At 33.2% G+C, this 20,987-nt stretch overlaps 1 protein-coding gene across 3 annotated transcripts; it reads left to right on the top strand.

Annotated features, from left to right (window-relative positions):
• Window positions 1-752: 752 nt before the first annotated feature.
• Window positions 753-20,388, top strand: LOC106719504 (UDP-glucosyltransferase 2-like). Of its 3 annotated transcripts, none has more exons than XM_014513857.2 (4): window positions 753-1,694; window positions 16,447-16,672; window positions 18,863-19,079; window positions 19,708-20,388. In XM_014513857.2, exons 1-4 carry the CDS (start codon window positions 837-839, stop codon window positions 19,985-19,987), a joined length of 1,581 nt encoding a protein of 526 aa, XP_014369343.2. In that variant the 5' UTR covers window positions 753-836; the 3' UTR covers window positions 19,988-20,388. The 3 variants fall into 3 exon arrangements, with proteins under 3 accessions (XP_014369343.2, XP_014369341.2, XP_014369342.2); XM_014513855.2 differs by lacking the exon at window positions 753-1,694 and adding an exon at window positions 11,130-12,065; XM_014513856.2 differs by lacking the exon at window positions 753-1,694 and adding an exon at window positions 13,100-13,991.
• The last annotated feature ends 599 nt before the right edge of the window (window positions 20,389-20,987 follow it).

Consider the following 20,987-nt stretch of genomic DNA (forward strand, 5'->3'; position numbering starts at 1 on the left):
GTCTTTTTTAATTCCACGCGGATTAAGTCGCGGGAATACACAGCAAATGTTGAATTGAAAACAATATATACTATGATGGCCACAATTTTCCAATTGGTTGACCGTGATCTCTCGACCCGAGATCAATTGACGACTAGTAAATTGGAGCAACGATCGAAGTATCCCTTTTGTATGTGAACTATATGTACTCAGTATCTGTGAGTTACTACTATTGGTTTGATATGTACTAAAATGTATTATTATATCTATTTTTGAAAGAAAATTATGTTTCGTACGAATGATTCGGTGGTGAAACTTCTCGCTTATTTTATTATTCTTTATTTTTCATCCGGATGGTAGCAGCTTCATTTGTATTCCGAGTGATTTTTTAATAAATAATAAAAAAAAATATTATTACTACTTCAATTAGTAATAGGTAGTAATTTATTAGAAGCAGAACTCAAATAAGTCTTGAAAAAAAACTTCAAGCACGTAAAAATTTAATAATGTGCAAAAAATGTCATCATGTAGCCATTATACAAATGATTTTTTAACTCTGTTTTTCCAAAGAGAGTGAAAAGGATGGCAATATGTTTTTGTATCGTTGTTTAGATGGTGGACGCTCGAGTCTCATGTAACTAACGCAAAGCAATTATCTGTCGATAGCCGATACTTATGAGGAAGTATTAAACTTAATGGACACTCGTATTGTTCCACGTTCTCATTATGCTATCACGAGGGAGCGTCATGTGAAAGACTGAAAATGAAAATAGCATTTGTTAACGCGGCGCTGCAGTTACAACGGTGGACGAGTGGACGACAGTCCTCCCTGCGACGCGGTGCGAGAAACTTGCGCGATGTGTACCCGCCTTTTACTCGCGGTCGCTGCTATCGTAATAACGGACACTCATGCCGCCAGAATCCTCGGATTGTTCCCTCACACGGGCAAAAGTCATCAAATGGTTTTCGAACCTTTACTTCGTACGTTAGCGGAGAGAGGTCACCATGTAACCACCGTGTCGTTTTTTCCTCTCAAAAATCCACCCGCAAATTACACGGATGTCAGCTTAGAAGGCATCGCCGGTCTAGGTCTTGAAACTTTCGATCTATCGATATACGAGTCACCTAATTTATTACTCAGAATACCGATAGTGAACAGGATCGCGAAGCAGTTGATGGAGTTTCATCCACTGGCAGGAATGGCTCTAAATGTGTGCGGCAAAGCACTTGATTGGCCTCCGCTAATTGAAGCGTTGAAAGGTGATTATGATGTTGTATTGGTTGAGAATTTCAACAGTGATTGCATGCTTGGTTTGCTCCATGTTTATGGTATAAAGTCACCCGTTGTTGCGTTGTTATCGTGTAATATACTACCCTGGTCTGGAAACAGGATCGGTGTACTGGACAACCCTGCGTTTGTTCCCGTGATCAGCACATCCTTTACGTCTCGTATGACATTTGCGGAGAAATTGGAGAACACATTCCTCCAGCTGTATCATAATTTCTGGTTCTACTATGCGATACAAGTGAAGGAAAGGGAATTGATTGAGAAACGATTTGGTAGGAAGATACCGGACTTGTATGACCTAGGAAAGAATTATTCTTTGATGATGGTGAACACTTTCCACGCTCTGAACGGTGTGAGACCAACAGTGCCCGGCGTCATAGAAGTAGGCGGGATGCATTTGGATCACAAGAGGAAAGTAATACCACCGGTAAGTTATTTTATTTGTCTAATTAACGCTATTCAGTGCCCTTTGAAATTGTTTCTAAATGACAAAAAATTAAGAATGTTTCTTTGCTTTACTGTAAATATTTTAGTACAGTATCTGAAATGTAGGTATTTCGATAAATTAAATTTGATAAAAATTATTCACGCACAAATAAATAAAAATTTCTGGTTTATGCGGTTCTTTGCTGGTTGGGAATAATATTATGAAATATACATGTAATATTTACTTTTTGTATTTTCACTGAAAATTAATGGACGTTAGTTTATGTATTATTATTACAGTTATTTATGTGGTTGTAAAAATTATCTATTGAATGTTAGAATTATCGTTACAATAACCATTGTTTAAATTCACATTATAAATTTATTTTCAGTCCATTAAATAATTTTAATTAATATACATATTTATTTCCCCAACGTAATCAAAGACTCATGACTTATCAAAAGCGGCTTGGGATGATCTATCGCTTTCACGGCAAAAAAACTGCAAGTACAAGTAGCGTTGCCGGGCGTCCGGATAAAGCCGGAGGACATAGGTAGGCTTTTGATTGCGTGTCCGGCCAAAATAATCGGTTTTACGGCTTTTGTTAGGCTTTTTACATTTCCCAAACGAGATTGTAACTATTAATACTACGACAAAATCCTAAATAATATATTGTGTCCGGCCTTTCTACCCAAATGTCCGGCCAAACTGGCTGGTCTGTCCGGCTAGTAGGTTTGGCGACCTGGCAACCCTAAGTACAAGGATATCAACAACTAGCCTGACTTCTTACTTTCCTGTAGTCGTGTTCCTCGTGTTTATATGTCGTGGCCATCTTTATTTATCACTTTGTCATATTGATAGTATGCCATCTTGGCCTATCTCTGGATAGTCACATAGGATAAACGCTGGAACCGATTACTCAGGCTGGTTACAACTAGTACAAATCACAAGAGTATCCCGTAAGGTCATCGTACTGCTGGCTATAAATAATATAAAATCCAATCGATACCATAAAAGGACGATTTATAATGCGCAAGCTATTACTCATGATTGCATGTCATCTGTCCTACCACGGTTATCTAGTGTTTATTTTAAATTGAACGAGCTTATTAGAGGCCTTTGTGTGATAATAGTTCTCTTCTACATATCTCGTTACGTCACAGTACTATTTAATATTTATTTATTAACACGTTCAGTGCTGCTACATTTTTACAAAATCAAAAAAAAAATCAAAATCAAATAAATACGATGCTGGCCATAAACAGTCAAGGGTGGCGAACCTTTACGTATCAACGTACCTTTAAAAAAATTTAAAGAAATAGACATGCCACCAAATAATTTTAATTTTGAGAATATTCCGTAGTAGAGATCACTTACGTTCACATCTTACGTAATATATATGGTTAACATTTATTTTTCGTTTGCATAATGAATTTCGTGATCAGCGACGTGCCAAATTTATTGTGTCGCGTGCCTTTGGATCGCCGTATAATATTAAAGCTGCCAAAAAAGTTTCGGTAACCTTATGAAGGTAACTAAATTTTAAAATTTTTCTAATGGTCAAAAACCAACAACATAAGATATTTTTACGTATAACAGACCAACCTACCTATGTTAAACAAATATAAAACAAATAATGTTTCCCACAAATAAAGAGCGCGTAAGAATTAAACAAACAATCCTGTTTAAAGGGACAAGGTACTAAATATAGTTCAAATGAGGATTGTTATCAAAGCCAGATGTACTCGTATGGCAGAGAAATATCTTAACGACTGACCTTAAACTGCACTCGATAATGTACTCACAAACACATTAAGGCCTCTGCACACTGCTGTCAAAGCAAACCGGAATCGAACGAACACACTGATATAAACTTGGCATTGATTTGATTTGAGAATCCAATAGCCTATTTTACACCATGTAATCAAATCTACGGTGAAGGAAAACATCGTGATGCGTGACATATCTGAGAAAAAATTCAGAGATATGTATGAAGTCAACCAACCCGCACTGGACCAGCTTGGTTGACTACGGCCTAGTCATCCCTAAATTAGGGTAGGTTCCGAGCCCCTCGGTGGGGACGTATAGTGAGCTGATGATGAATTAAATCTAACGTCGAGCAAACTTTGCGTTCCATTTTCGATTCTCATGTGTAAATACTATTATGGTATTGCAGCTGTGTGTGACGAGTCTAAGCTGACTTCATAAAATAGGACGATGTAATCAATATTTTCCATTAACACGCTTTTATTTTCTTGACATGTACATTTATCAATTTATATATTAACAGTACTTTGAAATTTCTCGATTTTAGTCACTTATCGATATAATTTTGATGAATATTAAATAAATCAGTACTTAGATTAAACACTCATTAAGTGTACAAATAAAGATAATATTTTATTAGTTATACTTATTGTATTGAAGGACTTTGTTCTAAACCTTTATGTGATTTATATAACTCACAAGATTATTACTCAAGCTCTAATATCATTCAAAGATATACAGAACGGTATCTGATAATACAATGGGTTAAGGTTATGGTTAAGGCATAGGCAATAAAATGTAAATATTTTTATTGGTAAGATTAGAGATTAGAGCATCTGTGGCTTAGGGATTAAGAACTTAACTAGCAATCAGCAGGCCCTGGGTTCGAATCCCTCCATGTACCAATGTGTTTTTCGAGTTTCGATTTACATATGTTTATATTCGACGTTCTTACGGTTAAGGAAAACATCGTGATGCAACCTGCACATATCTGAGAAGAAATTCAAAGAAATGTGTGAGATCAACCAAGCCGCACTGGGCCAGCCTGGTTAATTGTGGCCTGGTCACCCCGTAACATATGGTAGGCTCCGTGCCCCTCGGTGTGGGCGTGTAGTGAACTGATGATGATGATGATGATGACGATGAAGATAAGAACTATTTACGCAAGTATATACAATATTTCCGACAAGTATACTCGCATTTACTGTTTATAAATCAATATCGTAAAACGAGGTGAATATGCACAAGACTAAAAATAGTTTTTACAGATATTGAATTATTTTTCGATACATAGATAAAATCAATAATTTATTAACGAAAATCATTGAATAATATGGTATAATGGCTTTTCTGGTTTTGTACCTAGACATCCCGATTTAAGTTACCGTGTTTATACAAAGTAATATTATAACCTTCTTCTTTTTGAAGTCGGTTAAAAATTTACTGCTAATTAACTTGACACAATGTACTTCTATGACACACTGGAAAAAATATAATAACAATAAAAAATATTTATTACATGTCACACATAGTGGGAAAATATTAAACAATACTTCCCTCCAAAATCACTTAAACCTTTAAGATTACAATAGCCTAGAAGGACAAAGACCTAACTACATCCGACTAGGACTGTTAAATAAAAAAGTACACAAACCAATCCAGTTCCTATTAAGTACAAAATTATAATAAGAGAAAACGTTACAGCCAACTGTTTATAGTGTTGAAGCAATTTCCAACTAGAGTCATTGACTACACCGTTAGAAAACTACCTTGGATGTGTACGTAATTAAACGCTTTATAAGTTACTAGAACCACGCCTTAACTTAGCATTGATAGCTCTTTGTAATCAGGTATATTGCAAGATTTTTACAAAAAAAAAATTGTCATATGGGCAAAAATATGTTTCATCTAATCGCTGTTAAACATATTAAAACAATTACTCATCATTAATGGAGAGAAAAACTAAAAGCTCTAAGTAGGTGGCGCTAACGTAGGTATACGTTGTTGTAATGATTTTAAAAATGTGATTTTTCTATTCTATTTCATAAATAATTTACGAACTATCTTGAAAAAGTTTATAATTTTGATTATTTTAAGGGACATTTGACGGGAGTCGTTGCTATGACTACACTCCACAATACTTTGTATATAAAATAAACTGTTTTTTTCATCTGTGGTACATATATGTAGTGCTAAAGTCACCCTTAATCATCAAAAGACAGTTTTCATCCCATTGAAATTAAAACCATTATGTATGTAGTATTTATTTAAGATAACTTTTTTCTTCATTATCATTTCTTCATCACTTAAAAACTCTTTGATAAAGTTAATCAAAGTATTAACTGTTTAATATGCTTTAGTCAAAAAAACTGATTGATTAAATTGATACGGAAAACTATAAAAAAAAACAATCTGTTCGATGTGGTCTACATTACAGTTCTATTGGATACACTGTAATTGTTAAACAGCGTAACAAATAGAAAACTTTCACTTTTCATTTATACTTCAAATCAATATAACTGTTAGGTCCGCCATTTTGAAATAAATAATAAAATACATTTTTGATAATTTTGATATCATGATTTTTTTTGTATCTTGCAAGTTGTCATAATTCTGCTGCAACTAATAATTACTTAAAGGTACTCAACTATTTTTATTAAAATTATGGCATGATTAAAATACTGAATTTTGAGGAGTTAAACAGTAAATCTTCTACGACATAGAATTATTAAATGCCTAAAAAAAAATTTACCAAAATTATTAAAGGAATGATTACGAAGGAATTCGTGTTTCCTTTTTTGGTTCAAATACACACATGATAGGTAAGGATAGTTTTTATGTGTAAATTAAGTCACCAAAATATTTAATTAAGTAAACTTAATTTATTGCCACGAAGATAACAATTAAGACAAAATAAAAATAATTGTATTTTTAACACTGGCAAAACTTTGGTGTCAAAAAACAAAATTATTAATTGTATGTTATTAATTTTATGAATACGATGTTTTTTTATCATTTTACACAATATCAAGAGATATTTTTTTTTGTTCATTCGAAAAATTATGAGAAATTATTATAGCTTTTATTATTCATGGGAAATATACAACAATTAAATGTTAAAATTGATATTAAAAAACTTCCTTTATGAAGAAACATGCTTTTATTTAAATTTTTCATTTTATTTCTTGTTTTTATTCATTACTTTTTTTTCTCATTTTTATGCGTTGACTATAATTATTTGAAGTTTAATTCACTTCTTTCAAAATATAGTGGAACAATCGACAAATTCCACACAAAGTTGATAAAGATTTTGTAATCAAATGGGTTCATTCGTTACGTTATTTTAGTTTACCATTTTTTATGGATTGCGATACGCGAGCAGCGAGTCATTCGGACCACAGACCTGTTATAGTTCCAAGGAAATCGATGTCAATTTTAATTTGAACGGTCGATGACTTATTTTATGACAGAATAAAATAAAAATTACTTCCTTTCGATTATTGTTTACAATATTAACTTTAAAAATAGGTATTTTTGATCTTAAGTTTTAGTTATTTGCAAATAATTTTATTTATAGTTTAGTCAGAAACGGAACAATATCAAGACATAGGTTTGTAGAAGAGGATATCTCTCTTAAAATGAAACCGTTTATTAATATTTATAACCTTTTTTAATTAGTCCATAATATTAAAATATTTTTGGCAACACTATTGAATCAATTTAAAATTTAAAAATAATTTCTCTAACTAATATTCAATATTTCACAGATAATAAAAAGGGAATCTTATAAAATGTGTATTTTAAGTAGGAATAAAGAACCTAAAACTATAAACTTTAAAAAATATAATATAAAAATTTAAGTATATATTAAAAAATCATAATTATTTTCTTACATTTCTATTAACTTTTAACAAACAATGTAACAAAGTAATAAATAATAAATGGGATTTTGTATTTTACTTCCTACTCGTATGTGGTCAATAGATGTCATGGTTAGTTACAATACTACTATAACATTTTACATACAATGTTACCTTACAATTTCAATCATATTGTTTATCGTCTTTGTATCGTTGTAATATGGCGAACTATTCAATCACACAAAGAATTTATGTCTTTACCTACGTACTAGAATATATATATTTTTTAAAACGTGAATTAAAAAAAAACTTACAGCCTTATCAGGAATATACAAAACCTCGCCATACTGCGGCAAAGTTGGGGTTTTTTTAATTACATATATACCAGTTCAAAAAAACCATCCCAGGCTAGATTTTTATCTTGGTTACTTTAAATTTATACACAGCGGAAGTAAACATATGGAATTGTAAATTTATAATAATAAAAGCAAAAGGAAAATTTCACGTTAGATTATTCCAAGTTCACATAAACAAGGTTAACGTAAGATGCGCACACGCATAGTAATTGACCAATCAACAATAGAGTTTACACATGAATTATATCTGTAGAATGTGACTGACATTAGTGCTTTAAAGGAGGCAATAATTATGCATTTCGTGTATTTATTATTTACAAATCGTCTTCCGGAAGGTAAATAAAACTTATACTTTAACAAGAGCTACGGAAAGGTCACATAGTTAATTTAAATAAAGGTATAAGATATCTTGTTAAAGTTGGTTAAAAAGAGAATCATTAATTTTGCTGTATGTTGCACTTCAATTCAAGATCTAAATTAAGTAAAGAGCTATTCACATTTTAACTTGTTTTGTGAAAATTGTTAGATAAAATGCTATTGTATAAAAAGAACGGATAATATATGAAGATATGTAAAAAATATTTTACGGAAAATATATTCCTATTTAAGAGTAGTTAAACGACCAATGTTTATTTTGTTATGGTGAAATTATTTCGAGTTTGGATACGAATATAACATAAACCTCCATACCCGGACCCAATATAGATGTTTGGAAAGATATTTTTTCACAATCGTATTTCAGACTCCATATTTTTTTAGTGATTCACTTGACCGTTGTTATGTCACATAATATACAACAAGTTCTTTTTGTTTGTGCAAAGATTTTAAACTATTTATTCTTTATTGATGTTACAAAATGATTTATTTATGTACAAACATATGTTTAGAAAAGAATGAAATATATCTACTTTCATTTATTTATGAAGATCTTCTAATTCTAGTTGATAAAGTGAAGAAATTTTAGTTAAAACTTACGGTTCTTTTGGTAGGGCTGCTTTAAAACGTTACTAAATTTTTTGGGCAGCTATGAATAGTAACATTAGCAGCGAAGGGAATCGTGCCAAATAATTATATAACGTCTAAAAATAAATTCATCTAATCACCGACTAAACATTAGCAAGCCCTATTAAAACATGGATCACAAGAAAGCGCAGTTTTTCTTTACAAATTGCTGGGTCTTTTTCATTTGCCTTGTAAGTTCCCTTATAAGTCACAAAAGCCTATAGTTCTGAAACAACGCGTGGTTAAGTGTAATCTCGCATATCCGTTACTTAAGGTCTATTATAGCGTATTATTAAACACATCTCTCTTATAAGACACTCCAATAGTGGTTAAAAGAAGTACAGATCTAGTGATCTAACGGGATAAACAAACTATAAACTAAAAAATATGCGCTACGCCTCATTTAACGTTGTTGTGTTATTAATTCCCTTTTTTCTTTATTGTTACCTCGATACAAAATACCACAAATTATCATATTTCTGTAGTAGTTTCTCAACACCCAACAGCATTTAATACAGGAGCGTCTCATATAAAACAATATTATTGTTGCCATAAAAAAAAGAATAAATATAAACGGATAATAAAAAAAGTCTATACTAGAAATAAACTTTTCGTTTTAACTTTAAATAGCTAAATTGAGGTAAAAGATAATTGCTATATTGTTTTATATAGCATAAACTACGGTCCTTGTGTTTTGGATTAGATAAACAAAGTATTTATAAAAGATTATCTAAGTGTCATCAAGGTATCAGCTCTCTATCTGTGTAAGAAGCAAGTTGAACAAGACTATAATAGTATATTTATTTATTTCATAAATTCATAATCTTATGTCATCCAATTATCAAGCAAAGGTAATGAAGCCAATATTGATTTGTAAGCGCTCTTTGTTCTAAAGGGACTCGACAATAACCACAAATGCCCATTTAGTTCGCGCTGCGTGCCTGTCTTATTTACTAATAAATTACGATGGTATAATGTAGAATACATTCGATATCGAACCGTATTATTTTAATAAGTAACCTTCAAATTTATTTAAAATATTTAATTTCGTTTAAAAGGTCTTCAAAAATAAGGAAGTTCCTAGGAACTGGACGAAAACTGGAACTGTTTTATAACGTAGCAATATTAAGACACTAAAATATTGCCTACATTGTTCTTGCAGGCGTTATTTGCGTCGCCTTAAGAATGTTTAGGCGCACAATATACGTAGCCGTAAATAATTATCTCTGAAAACGTTGACGAGCAACATATATTTGTACTCGCATACAGACACACATATTAATCAATATTAACCGTATCGAATTACTGATATTGCTCAAAATGAATGAACGATGCACAAAGGACGTTCACCTCAAGGATAATGTAAAAGTGTGATAAGATAATAAAATTAAATACTCTTGATAAATGATGTTGAAACACATCAAAACTTCCACGACGTAACATCGTAAATGTTTTGGAATAGATAATTATTTACCAAAAAACCGAAATTACAAGGATGACTATCATACTCAGAGGTAATAAGTAGCAGGTGGCCATAATACCCGTTTTTTTACTTTCTTTAAAGCAAAAAATATATTACGCATGTTATGTATACAATACAAAAAATCTGGAAAAATAACTGAATGATTAATAAACCGAGACTGAATGACACTAATGAATACAAACCAACGCCATCTGTTAGGTGCATTTAAAAATATAGGGTTAAATAAAAAAAAAATACGAATAAAGTCTGATTTTAAATTAAATACATTCTTATTTTAAAATATAGCGGATAAAATAAAAAAATATTTAGTTATGTAAAAAAAGTTATGGCGAGTGAGATTCGAACTCGTTTTTTCACTAATTAAGAATTTTGTTCCCTACCCTACGTCATTTCGTATTATTAATCCCAGAAGTGTCATCAGGTCTTCATTCGGAAATGTTGATATTTATAATTTCCAACTAATTATTCTATTATCTTAATGTCTTAGTAATCATAAACGTAGACGTGACTGAAAGATTGTATTCAACACGACCGATAATAACTAGTGCGCTTGAAGGACACCTTCCATATCATTTTAATCAAAATTTTATATAATCAGATGTTAAATTATCAATCCACATGTTTTTTTCCCTAAAAAAACACGTTTTTCCCGGATAATCTTCGAAATGGCGAGACTGATTTTGTCGGGACTTTTAATAGAAAATAGCTATTTTATGCGGGGGCAATCAAGATTTCGCAAAATACACACTTCGCTACGCTTTTACTTCAGCGTCGGTACAATACAAATAATTTTGCCTTGACGCGCTCGTATTTTAATAGATTTTGCGAACTGAAGAAACATTTTAATCGTTCATTCCTCGCGAACTAAGTCGCGGGCAACAGCTAGATAATATAGTTACGATCGTTGATTAAAAAAACAATACAAATTAAAAACAACCTACAGACAAATTGATAACATCCTCCTTTTAGAAGTTAATTAATAAGTAAAGCTCGAATTAGCTAGTTATCTTGTAGTCGTCTTAAATAGTACACGTGTACGATGCGGTGCGGCATAATTTTTATAGTTTGCATAGTGCTCGCTAGTAGAAGTGCTGAATGTGCGCGGATCCTCGGTTTGTTCCCTCACATCGGCAAGAGCCACTACATTGTCTTCCAGTCTCTTTTGCAAGCGCTAGCAGACCGCGGCCATGACGTCACAACTGTCTCCTTCTTCCCGATTAAAAACCCGCCACCAAACTATAAAGATGTCAGCCTCGAAGGTGTTGCGGACTTAGGAGTGGAAGCACTAGATTTATCTATGTTTGAATTTCCTTCTGTACTCACGAAAATACCAGTTCTCAGCTTGTTTCTGAAGGCTAAAGTCGAGATAAATATCTTGGGTGAGATAGGTTTGGGTGTTTGCGAACAATTAGTACGGTTACCAACTTTAGCTGATGCTATGAAGGAAGAATATGATGTGATACTTACGGAAAATTTTGTAAGCGATTGTATGATGGGAATTTTGCACGTTTACGGGAACAAAGCTCCCGTAATCGGCTTGTCATCGAGTATATTTATGGCGTGGGTTCCCGACAGGTACGGTTTGAATGATAATCCAGCCTACGTTCCTATTATCACGAGCCCATATTCTACCAGAATGAATTTCTTGCAACGATTGGGAAACTTCATCGTGAATGTTTATTCAAAATACTGGTTTCATGAATATTTGCAAAAGGAAGAGCGAGCTATAATTGAGAAGCATTTTAATACTAAAATTCCGGACTTGGAAGAGATAGCCAGAAATCAATCGGTTCTTATGTTAGTGAATTCGTTTCCTATCTTGAACGGAGCCAAGCCGTTGGTGCCATCCGTTATAGAAGTCGGGGGGATGCATTTAAACCACACAAGGAAAGAGTTGCCACCGGTAAGCATATTGAAATCAATACGTAGAACATGCACGATATTTATGAAATACTAGCTGTTGCCTGCAGTATCAGAGTGGAATTAAAAAAGACAAACAGAAAAATCTACCTTCCGTTAAAATTCCCAACAAAATCGCTCCTACCGTTTCAGAAATCACCAAGAACAAATTTTCAGACAGATAGATAGGCGGATTTTTTTATGTAACCACGACCTGCCCCGGTTTCGCCCTGGTGACAAAAGATACGCCTGATCTCTTTTCTGTCACAACACAGTAGTACCCTTCCCGGTGATATTCAGTCTATTAGAAAAAACATTGTAAAAACTGCCGCACCCGGTCCTCGAGTTGATTTTTCGGTTACACTTATTGTTTGTGATCGTGATATCTTCCAAACGATTTGCATGTATAATGTAATACAATATTTTTATTTAGATAAAACTAGTGACAAGGCAAATATCATCACAGATAACACTATACTGGTCATATTTTAACATCAAATTAATTTCTGCATATAAGTATGCGCAAAATTTATTATTTGTTTTGAAAAAAGCGTAAAAAAAATAGTTTATAATTATAGTTTGTTTGTTAATTTATTACAGAATAGTTATGGCACATGTTCAAAAAAATGTTTTACATTTTAAGGATTTAGAAATTCCGCGTAAAGAATGAAAGGCTTAAAAACTGATAACGACACAACACTATCGATCAATAATTGCGATGGGCCAGTCCGATACGCAGTGTAGAAAATGGCGGAAAACTAATACTATAATTATTAGATTATAATTCTATATCGTACAAGAGACGAACGTACCTACGTATAATGACATGATTTGAGTTCATAGTCCACCTTTCCACTAGCGCGTTTTAAAATAATATTATGTAGATATCTGTTCTGGCGCCTTCAGAAGACTGGACAGGGTAGAAAAATTTAACAAGTATAATGAACTCTACTGACGAGAACACGCGTAATTCTTAAAATAGCACATTATAAGTAACGTAATAAGCAGCGTACGATGTCAGACGGTGCGGTAGTATTCCCGGAGACACGGTCAGGGAAACGCGCGCGCGATGAGAGGACTAATATTTCTCTCGGTTCTTTCACTAGTTGTATTTTCGCATGTAAACTGTGCGCGAATACTCGGCCTTTTCCCACATCCTGGGAAGAGCCATCAGATGGTCTTTGAACCACTTTTAAAAACGTTAGCAGAACGAGGCCATCATGTGACCACTGTATCGTTCTTCCCACTCAAAAACCCACCTGAGAACTACACCGATATAAGTCTGGAGAATATTTCACAAGTGCTATTAGAATCATTGGATTTATCATTATTCGAAAGTAACGGTGTGATTTCGAAAATTCCAGTACTGAGACGTGTTTTGGGTTTAATGTTCGAATTTCAACCTTTGGCACATTTCGCTTTACATGTATGCGAAAATATGATCCAATGGGAACCGCTGGCTAATGTGTTAAAAAAGGAATACGATGTTATTTTGTTGGAAAATTTTAACTCTGATTGCATGCTTGGACTGTTACATGTTTACGGAAATACAGCTCCGAAAATAGCTTTGTCCTCGTCCAACCTTATGCCATGGTCTGCGGAAAGAATAGGACTAATAGACAATCCCTCTTACGTCCCTATGGTTTCCACTGGCTTTACTTCTAGAATGACTTACACTGAACGTCTTGAGAATTCCTTTTTAAGTGTGTTTTATAAATTGTGGTTTTATAAGAGCGTGCAAGTGAAAGAACAATCTCTAATCGAGAAACGTTTCCGTAAAGCTGTACCGGATTTAAGGGATCTGTCGAGAAACTATACTCTAACTTTGGTGAATACCTTTCATGCGTTGAACGGAGTACGACCGCTTCTACCCGCGTTGGTAGAAGTTGGCGGTATGCATTTGGATCACACTCGGAAACCTTTAACACCAGTGAGTTAAATAAAATCTTTATTGCATACTAAAATGATTACAGTATTAATATCGCCTTGGCTACTTAGCCTCCTTTTCTTCCTTAGCCTTCCTTCTTTCCTTGGCTAATCTGTATTTAAGGAGCCAGTGACTTCCCTTTATAGTGCGTAAAAAAATATGCAAGCTAAAGTCTATACTTCCATTACATAAAAATGTTCAAAAATTGTTACTCTGTCATCGTTGCCTTTGCCAACCGTTCCATAAAATTGAAATACGATACCGTACAAACGTGACACAGATTAAGTTACGTAATTTTGTGTGGTTCTGTCTCTTCATGAATCACATAATTGATAAATACAAAAACAATTCAGTTAATAAGGACAATAAATAATGTTAATAAATTTTAACTGACCAATGAATTGTGTAAAGAACATAATTCAACTATTCCCACTACTCTTTTGTGTTATATAATTGTGCCAGTAAACAACACAAAAAGTATTCTTCTCTCTTATTTACGATGTACGCAAAAAACGTAAAAATGACAATTTTGTATGCTTAGGGAAAACAGACTATGAATTCAACGTAGACCGAATGAATCACTAGAAAATTGTATGAAGTAAAAACCCGTACAACAAATGACATGCTATTGATGATCACAGGTTTCGTGACAAATAGACATTGTTCAATGTTATTTTCATTGTGTCAATTTACAACTGTGGGTTTTGACTGCTGTAACACTTGTATTGACACAAATTGCTATCGCTGTTTTTTACAGTGAATGTAAGAGACGTTATTATTTGTTTAAAATTCAACCGTTGTCATTTAAGGCTATTGAATGTCCAGATAACCTCTCGAACCTCTCGACTCACTATCGCTAATAAGATGACGATGCGATTTAAATAACAATAAAGGCGGCATGTCTAGAACAATTTACATATTGTTAATTTAATTAGGACTAAAACTCTGTACTTTTTTCCCTTTCTATTAAAATTCTAGAATGGCGGTCACGGATAGGTTGATGTAGCGTAGGAAGGACCGACGACCTGGTCAAGGATGCGGGAGTGCATTGGATGAGCGGCGCAGTAAGGGGTATTGTGACAATCGATGGGGGAGGCCAACGTGGCAGTGGATGAGCTCTGGCTGATAATGACAATGAATGATGATTTTCCTTTTTAGCCGACTTCAAAAAGAAGGAGGTTATCAATTCGACTGAATTTTTTTTTTATGTGTGTTATTTAATCGAAAATTAAATGCAGAATCTCAAAATTAAGTTCGTTTGTAATTTTGTATATTTTTTAATATTATTTAATTTTAAATTTCTGACGATGTTCGCAACTTGCACTGTCACGCACGAGTCAACAACTTTTTTTTTACGTGTTTGTAATGATAATGTTATTCGAATAACAAGTGTTTCAATTATTAATTATACACAAATGTGTAATTATTAAAAAAAAAATTGCGTTTTTTATTAAAACAACGGAAAAAACAATAAAAATTAACATTGGCATTGCAGCATTTTTTTTTACCGTGAGTTTAAGCGAACAAAAAATCTCCATTTAAAACATATTGTTATCTCTATTTTGTCCAAGATAATGACAGGGATGACGATATGTTTTATACAGAGATTTTGGTCGCAGATGTCCACGGTAAGTGGATTAACTGTGCAAAATAAGTATCAAGTTGTAATAAATTTTACTAATATTATAATGCGAATGTTTAGATGGATGGATGGATGTTTGTTTGAAAGTATCGCCGGAACATCTCAACGTATCTTGATGAAATCTGGCACAGGTGTAGAACATAATCTGGAAGAACACAAAGGCTGCTTATTACGTTTTATTTTTTAATTCCGCGCGGAGGGAGTCGTGGGCAACAACTAGTACATATATAAAGCAATAATAAAATAATTACTGATTATTGTATTGTAAGAGATTCGTTTAATTACGCACGATTCTTCTGTACAATATAGCAACCGTCAACGTTATCTATTCAAGTATTTTAAAAAATTGCAAAATATATATTTGTCTGTCTACTATTTAGATACCACGTTTAATTAATTAATTCTTATCTGATAAATATACATTCAAATACTTATGATGTTAATATCTAATAAAATAAATTTTACTTCATTAATTATTCTAATACATATTTAATCAACATGTATTTTTTACATAATCCGCTAGTTTCAATAACATCCGTTAAATCGTATAATAGATCTCCCAACAATCAAACACGTAAACCCGAACACTGCCAGTTATACCGACAACCAGTAACTTGGCACTTGGCAAACGTTAAAAAAATAATGACGTCATACAGTGACTGTGAGAGTTCAATCCTGAAGAATTCGGTTCAACCCCGAAGCAGTTATAGCCCTAATAATAATTAAAAAACAAAATGTCCATTACAGAGAAAACATTGCCTTTAAAAGGCTCTGAATATTTATTTATTTTACATCTAGTTTTTTCTTTCCTTCCAGTATATCGAGAAGTTCCTTAACGAGTCAGAACACGGCGTGATCCTGTTGAGCTTCGGTTCCCTGATCAAGACTTCCACTATTCCTAAGTACAAGGAGGATATGATAGTGAACGCGCTAGCCAAGCTGAAGCAGCGTGTCATCTGGAAGTTCGAGGGTAGCGGCGAGGAGGGCACGCTCACCGGCAACATCCTCAGAGTCAAGTGGCTGCCTCAGTATGAATTGCTACGTAAGTATAACGTTGGAACAAGCGAGGACGAAGTACTGTGCATTTATGGGTGTTTTTCGTTGAGCTGGTTGTGTCCATAGATTCAAAAACATTCTGATTGGGCCGTATCAGGATTTATTACTATGAATTGGATAGGGCCCCACGAGGAACCCCCGATCATATGCTCTTTTCTATATTATACTTAGTTGTAAGGGCTCGATTTCCGCAACTCCACGACTGACACGTATTTTGCGTGTGAGCAGGATCTGGATTCACACCAGCCAACCCAACTCTCCAAAGAATCCCAGCAACCCCAAAATATTATACTTATACTAGTAGTTATGGCTTGCTTATCACCATAGGTTAGGTCAGAAGTAATGATGTCGCGAATGATTCGACAGTGTAAATGTTAGAAAATCTTTAACGATATTTAAAGATGAATAACTAGTTACTTATTAAAAAAATTGTGACTAACAGAAGGAGGCTTTTTTAGGCTTCAGAAGGTCACAAAGGAATGTATAAGTACAAAGTCACATACACGAATATATTCTGTTGTATGTACTCGTAATACCATTGCAAAATTTGAGTAATAAAACGACACTAAAAAGGTCTTATGAAGAACGATTTTAAGAAAGTTAAATCAGGATACGATAAAATCCTGGAAATAAATTGCAAAAGCTTCACATGCGTTTTAAAATAGTGATAACCTCTGTAACGTAGTCATATGAAATAAATTTCCAGACACCATGATGCGTGGATCGGGTGATCATTAAATACCGATAATTAAAAGACAAGAGAAATAATTTGAATCACATAAAAGTAAAATGGTCGTAAAAACACACATAAAAATAATTTACATACATAAATATTACATATTATGAAATCATGACGGCAGGTAAACTAAATGAGCACTTTCGGCACATCAAACTAAATTTGTCAAGATAAATATAAAGGTATATTGAATAATTAAAAGAATTTCCATATTAAAGTATTTAAAGACTATTTAGATAAATTATCACGGATATATCAATTACACTAACAAATGTTAACCGGGTAATTTACAATTTTTTTTTTAGTAAACCACATTATTATGTTCTCGATATCTGTATCATCTTTAATTTTTTTTAACGAACATAAAATCGTTGCATATAAATGTGATTTATGTCAGTAAATTTATCTTTATAATTATGTAGTCGTAGTAAATGTGAAAAACACGTATAATTATAAAAACACTGACCTTTAAAACAAAACAAAGTTAATTCACATAAATTAAGAGTAATTTACATTGGCACGCGTTAATCAAAAAATAGCGTTTTAAATAAAAATAATCATTAATCCGCGGTATTAGACTTAAATCTTAAACAGATTGAGTTAGAAAAATGGTCATTTCATATTTACTTTTAATTACGAATAGAATCTCCGAGTTTAAAAAAAAAACGAAAATATTTTTATTAAAAAGAAAATTGGTACTTTGGATCATGTTTGACAGATCAAGGTTCGAATTGCGACAGCTTTTTTTTACAAATACATCGATCATTCAAAGATATGATAAGATTCCGACTGGTCGAAAACACAGGTATTTAATTGATAGGTCGAACGACATATAATGTAATGAAAAATTAACTGCCGTACTCAAGATCACTAAAGAAGGGGTGAGGGGATGTTTATGAGCTGAAGTCTTCGGTAGCTATATTTATATATTCACATTAAAAAAAAGAACACACAAAAAAAAAGAAGAATACAAAAACAGTTGCGTGGTGCGCACTGGCCACACCATACTCCGCGGGGTTGAAGTAACCGTCAACAAGAAAGATCAAATGTTCTCTGGATGGTTCTAGTGACCACAGTGACTTTGAGTCATTCAATCATGTCAATTATATTGGAACGAAGTTCCTTATCGCGCGTTGTGAAAGGGGGCTAGACGGAAAAAATTCTTACGAAAAGTTGTCACGACACTTTTTGCTATAGTAAGTATGTTGACGACGAATGAGCGCTACTTCACCATGGCAACGACGTGACAATATATAACGAAAATTCATAGAAATAAAATGTACTTCTTATGAAGACTTAAGTTTTTTATTCATAGAATAAACATTGGTTCCTTCACTAATTAATCGAAAGGAACTTCGTTCCATCCGGGTGTCCCTTGACACCTCTCAAGTTTTTTTTTTAAATTACAGCGCGTGATGATTTTTCTCTATTTTTACACAGAAAACAAGAAGGTAGTAGCGTTTATTGCTCACGGCGGTCTACTAGGCATGACGGAGGCGATCTCTGCCGGCAAGCCGATGGTGGTCGTGCCTTTCTTCGGGGATCAGCCTGCTAATGCCGCGGCGGCCGCTGCAGCTGGCTTCGCTACCGTCGTGCCTTACATTGAACTCACTGAAGAAAAACTTACCAAAGCATTGGAGTTTGTGTTAAGCGCTGAGTACGTCAAATTTTCTACATTATTTCCTTATATTAAATGATGGTTTTTTGTTTAGTAATTAAATGCATGAACCTCGGTAGTTGCTGAACGTTTTTGTGATCTCTCATATTCTGCTTTAATGTTATGCTTTATTTTCATAATTGTCTTAAAATTCAATTCGAAACAGTAGTAACAATTTTTTGCTTGTATTTCCTGTTTCTAAGTACTTGCATTTTAACATACTTTGTACCTTCTTATGCTTTTTTTATGTAACAAGGAAAAACACGGATGCTGATTTTCAAGACTAACTTTACAGCGGTGAACAAAATACATCTTGAAGATATGGCATAAAAATTATATTCTTTTTGTCTTTCCTATGATGCTCGCGCTATTATGTCAGTTCTACAATGACCGCCTGTATACGTGCACCCAAACTTTATGACAGTTCGCAATTTCGCACGAGACACTGCGCATTATTAATCTAGGTATCAGAGACACGTGCTTGCAGCTAATTAAAATCACCATAAATTTTGAACCTTATAATACCGTGAACGGACTGACACCGTTCTGATTGTCAGCCAACAGATTGTCATCCGGGTTAATTAACCATTATACGTATGTTATAAATATATTTATTTTCTATTTACAGAACTCGATTAAATGCCCGACGTGTATCGAGCATTTGGCGCGACAGACAGGCAGACCCGCTAGAGACTGCGGTGTACTGGACTGAGAGAGTCATACGGTGGGGTCACCACGCGCAGCTGCACTCGCCAGCGAGAGACATGCCTTTGTACCAAATCGCTTTACTAGACGTCATCGCCACATTAGTTATCGCCATTTTGATTATATTGGCGATATCGTGGTATATTTTGTCTAAAGTCTTTCGACTTTTGTTTGGTAGAGAAAGTAAATTAAAAATGCACTAGTTTTGTAATAAAATGACAGTGAGAGTGGCTTTAATTATTTCGTTGTTTTATAATTTAAGCAATAATATGCGGCCTTGTTAAAGTTATAAGTAAGTTTGACTAAACAATATTTATTATGTACATTGTACTTTTATGTTTGTTCCATTATATTTCGAGAATCCATTGATCAACGTAGATTAACTCCAAAGATACTTACGTGCTTAATAATTACAGATGTAAGTCAATTACTTTACCCAGATTAAACTGTCTCAAGTTTATATTCTAACCAAATGATAAATAGCTAAATTAATTTCTAACTTTCACGAGATATAGCATTCATCCCCGTGGTTTTATTCCACTCACGTGGGGTCGGCACACTATGTTTTTTAAACCTTAAAGTTTTGGCTTAATTTTTTTTAAACCGGCCGCCTGCCTGTCTCTAACCCTACTTGGGAAGAATATTTTATAATAAAATATAATATAATTGCTCAATAATTCAAAATTTATTTCTACAGATACACCAAAAAATAGTTATAAAACATTGTAAATAGATAATAGCAATGTAGTATGATATTTATTCATCGAACAAAATTCTAAACTTCATAGGCGTCAGTTATCAAACTATTCATCACAAAACGGACAGACTATAATATACAAATAATTAATTGACCATTGTACAAAATTTGTTGCTAAAATTACTTTGTTATAATATTCCAGTAGTTAGAACAAATAATGTGATTTTAGGTAAATAAGTTATGTAATGTTCTTTTTTAAGATACCGCTAACTAAAAGTCGTAGTTAAATCGAATTTTCCTAAGGTGCTGCTGTTCATGTTCGCTTATAGTTGTTAAGTTTGTCATGTTTTTAATAATAAATTTTTTAAATATGTATTTTTTTGTTAATTTTTAATTATCTATATTTTTATTATAATTAGCTTGGTTTCCATAGTATAATATTCTAGTGTTAAACTATTTCATGTTCGAATTTAAAAAAAAACGCGCAAAATTCTATTTTGATATGA

The sequence above is a fragment of the Papilio machaon genome, chromosome 7 (genome assembly GCF_912999745.1).
Source record: "Papilio machaon chromosome 7, ilPapMach1.1, whole genome shotgun sequence".
Taxonomy (NCBI): Eukaryota; Metazoa; Arthropoda; class Insecta; order Lepidoptera; family Papilionidae; genus Papilio; species Papilio machaon.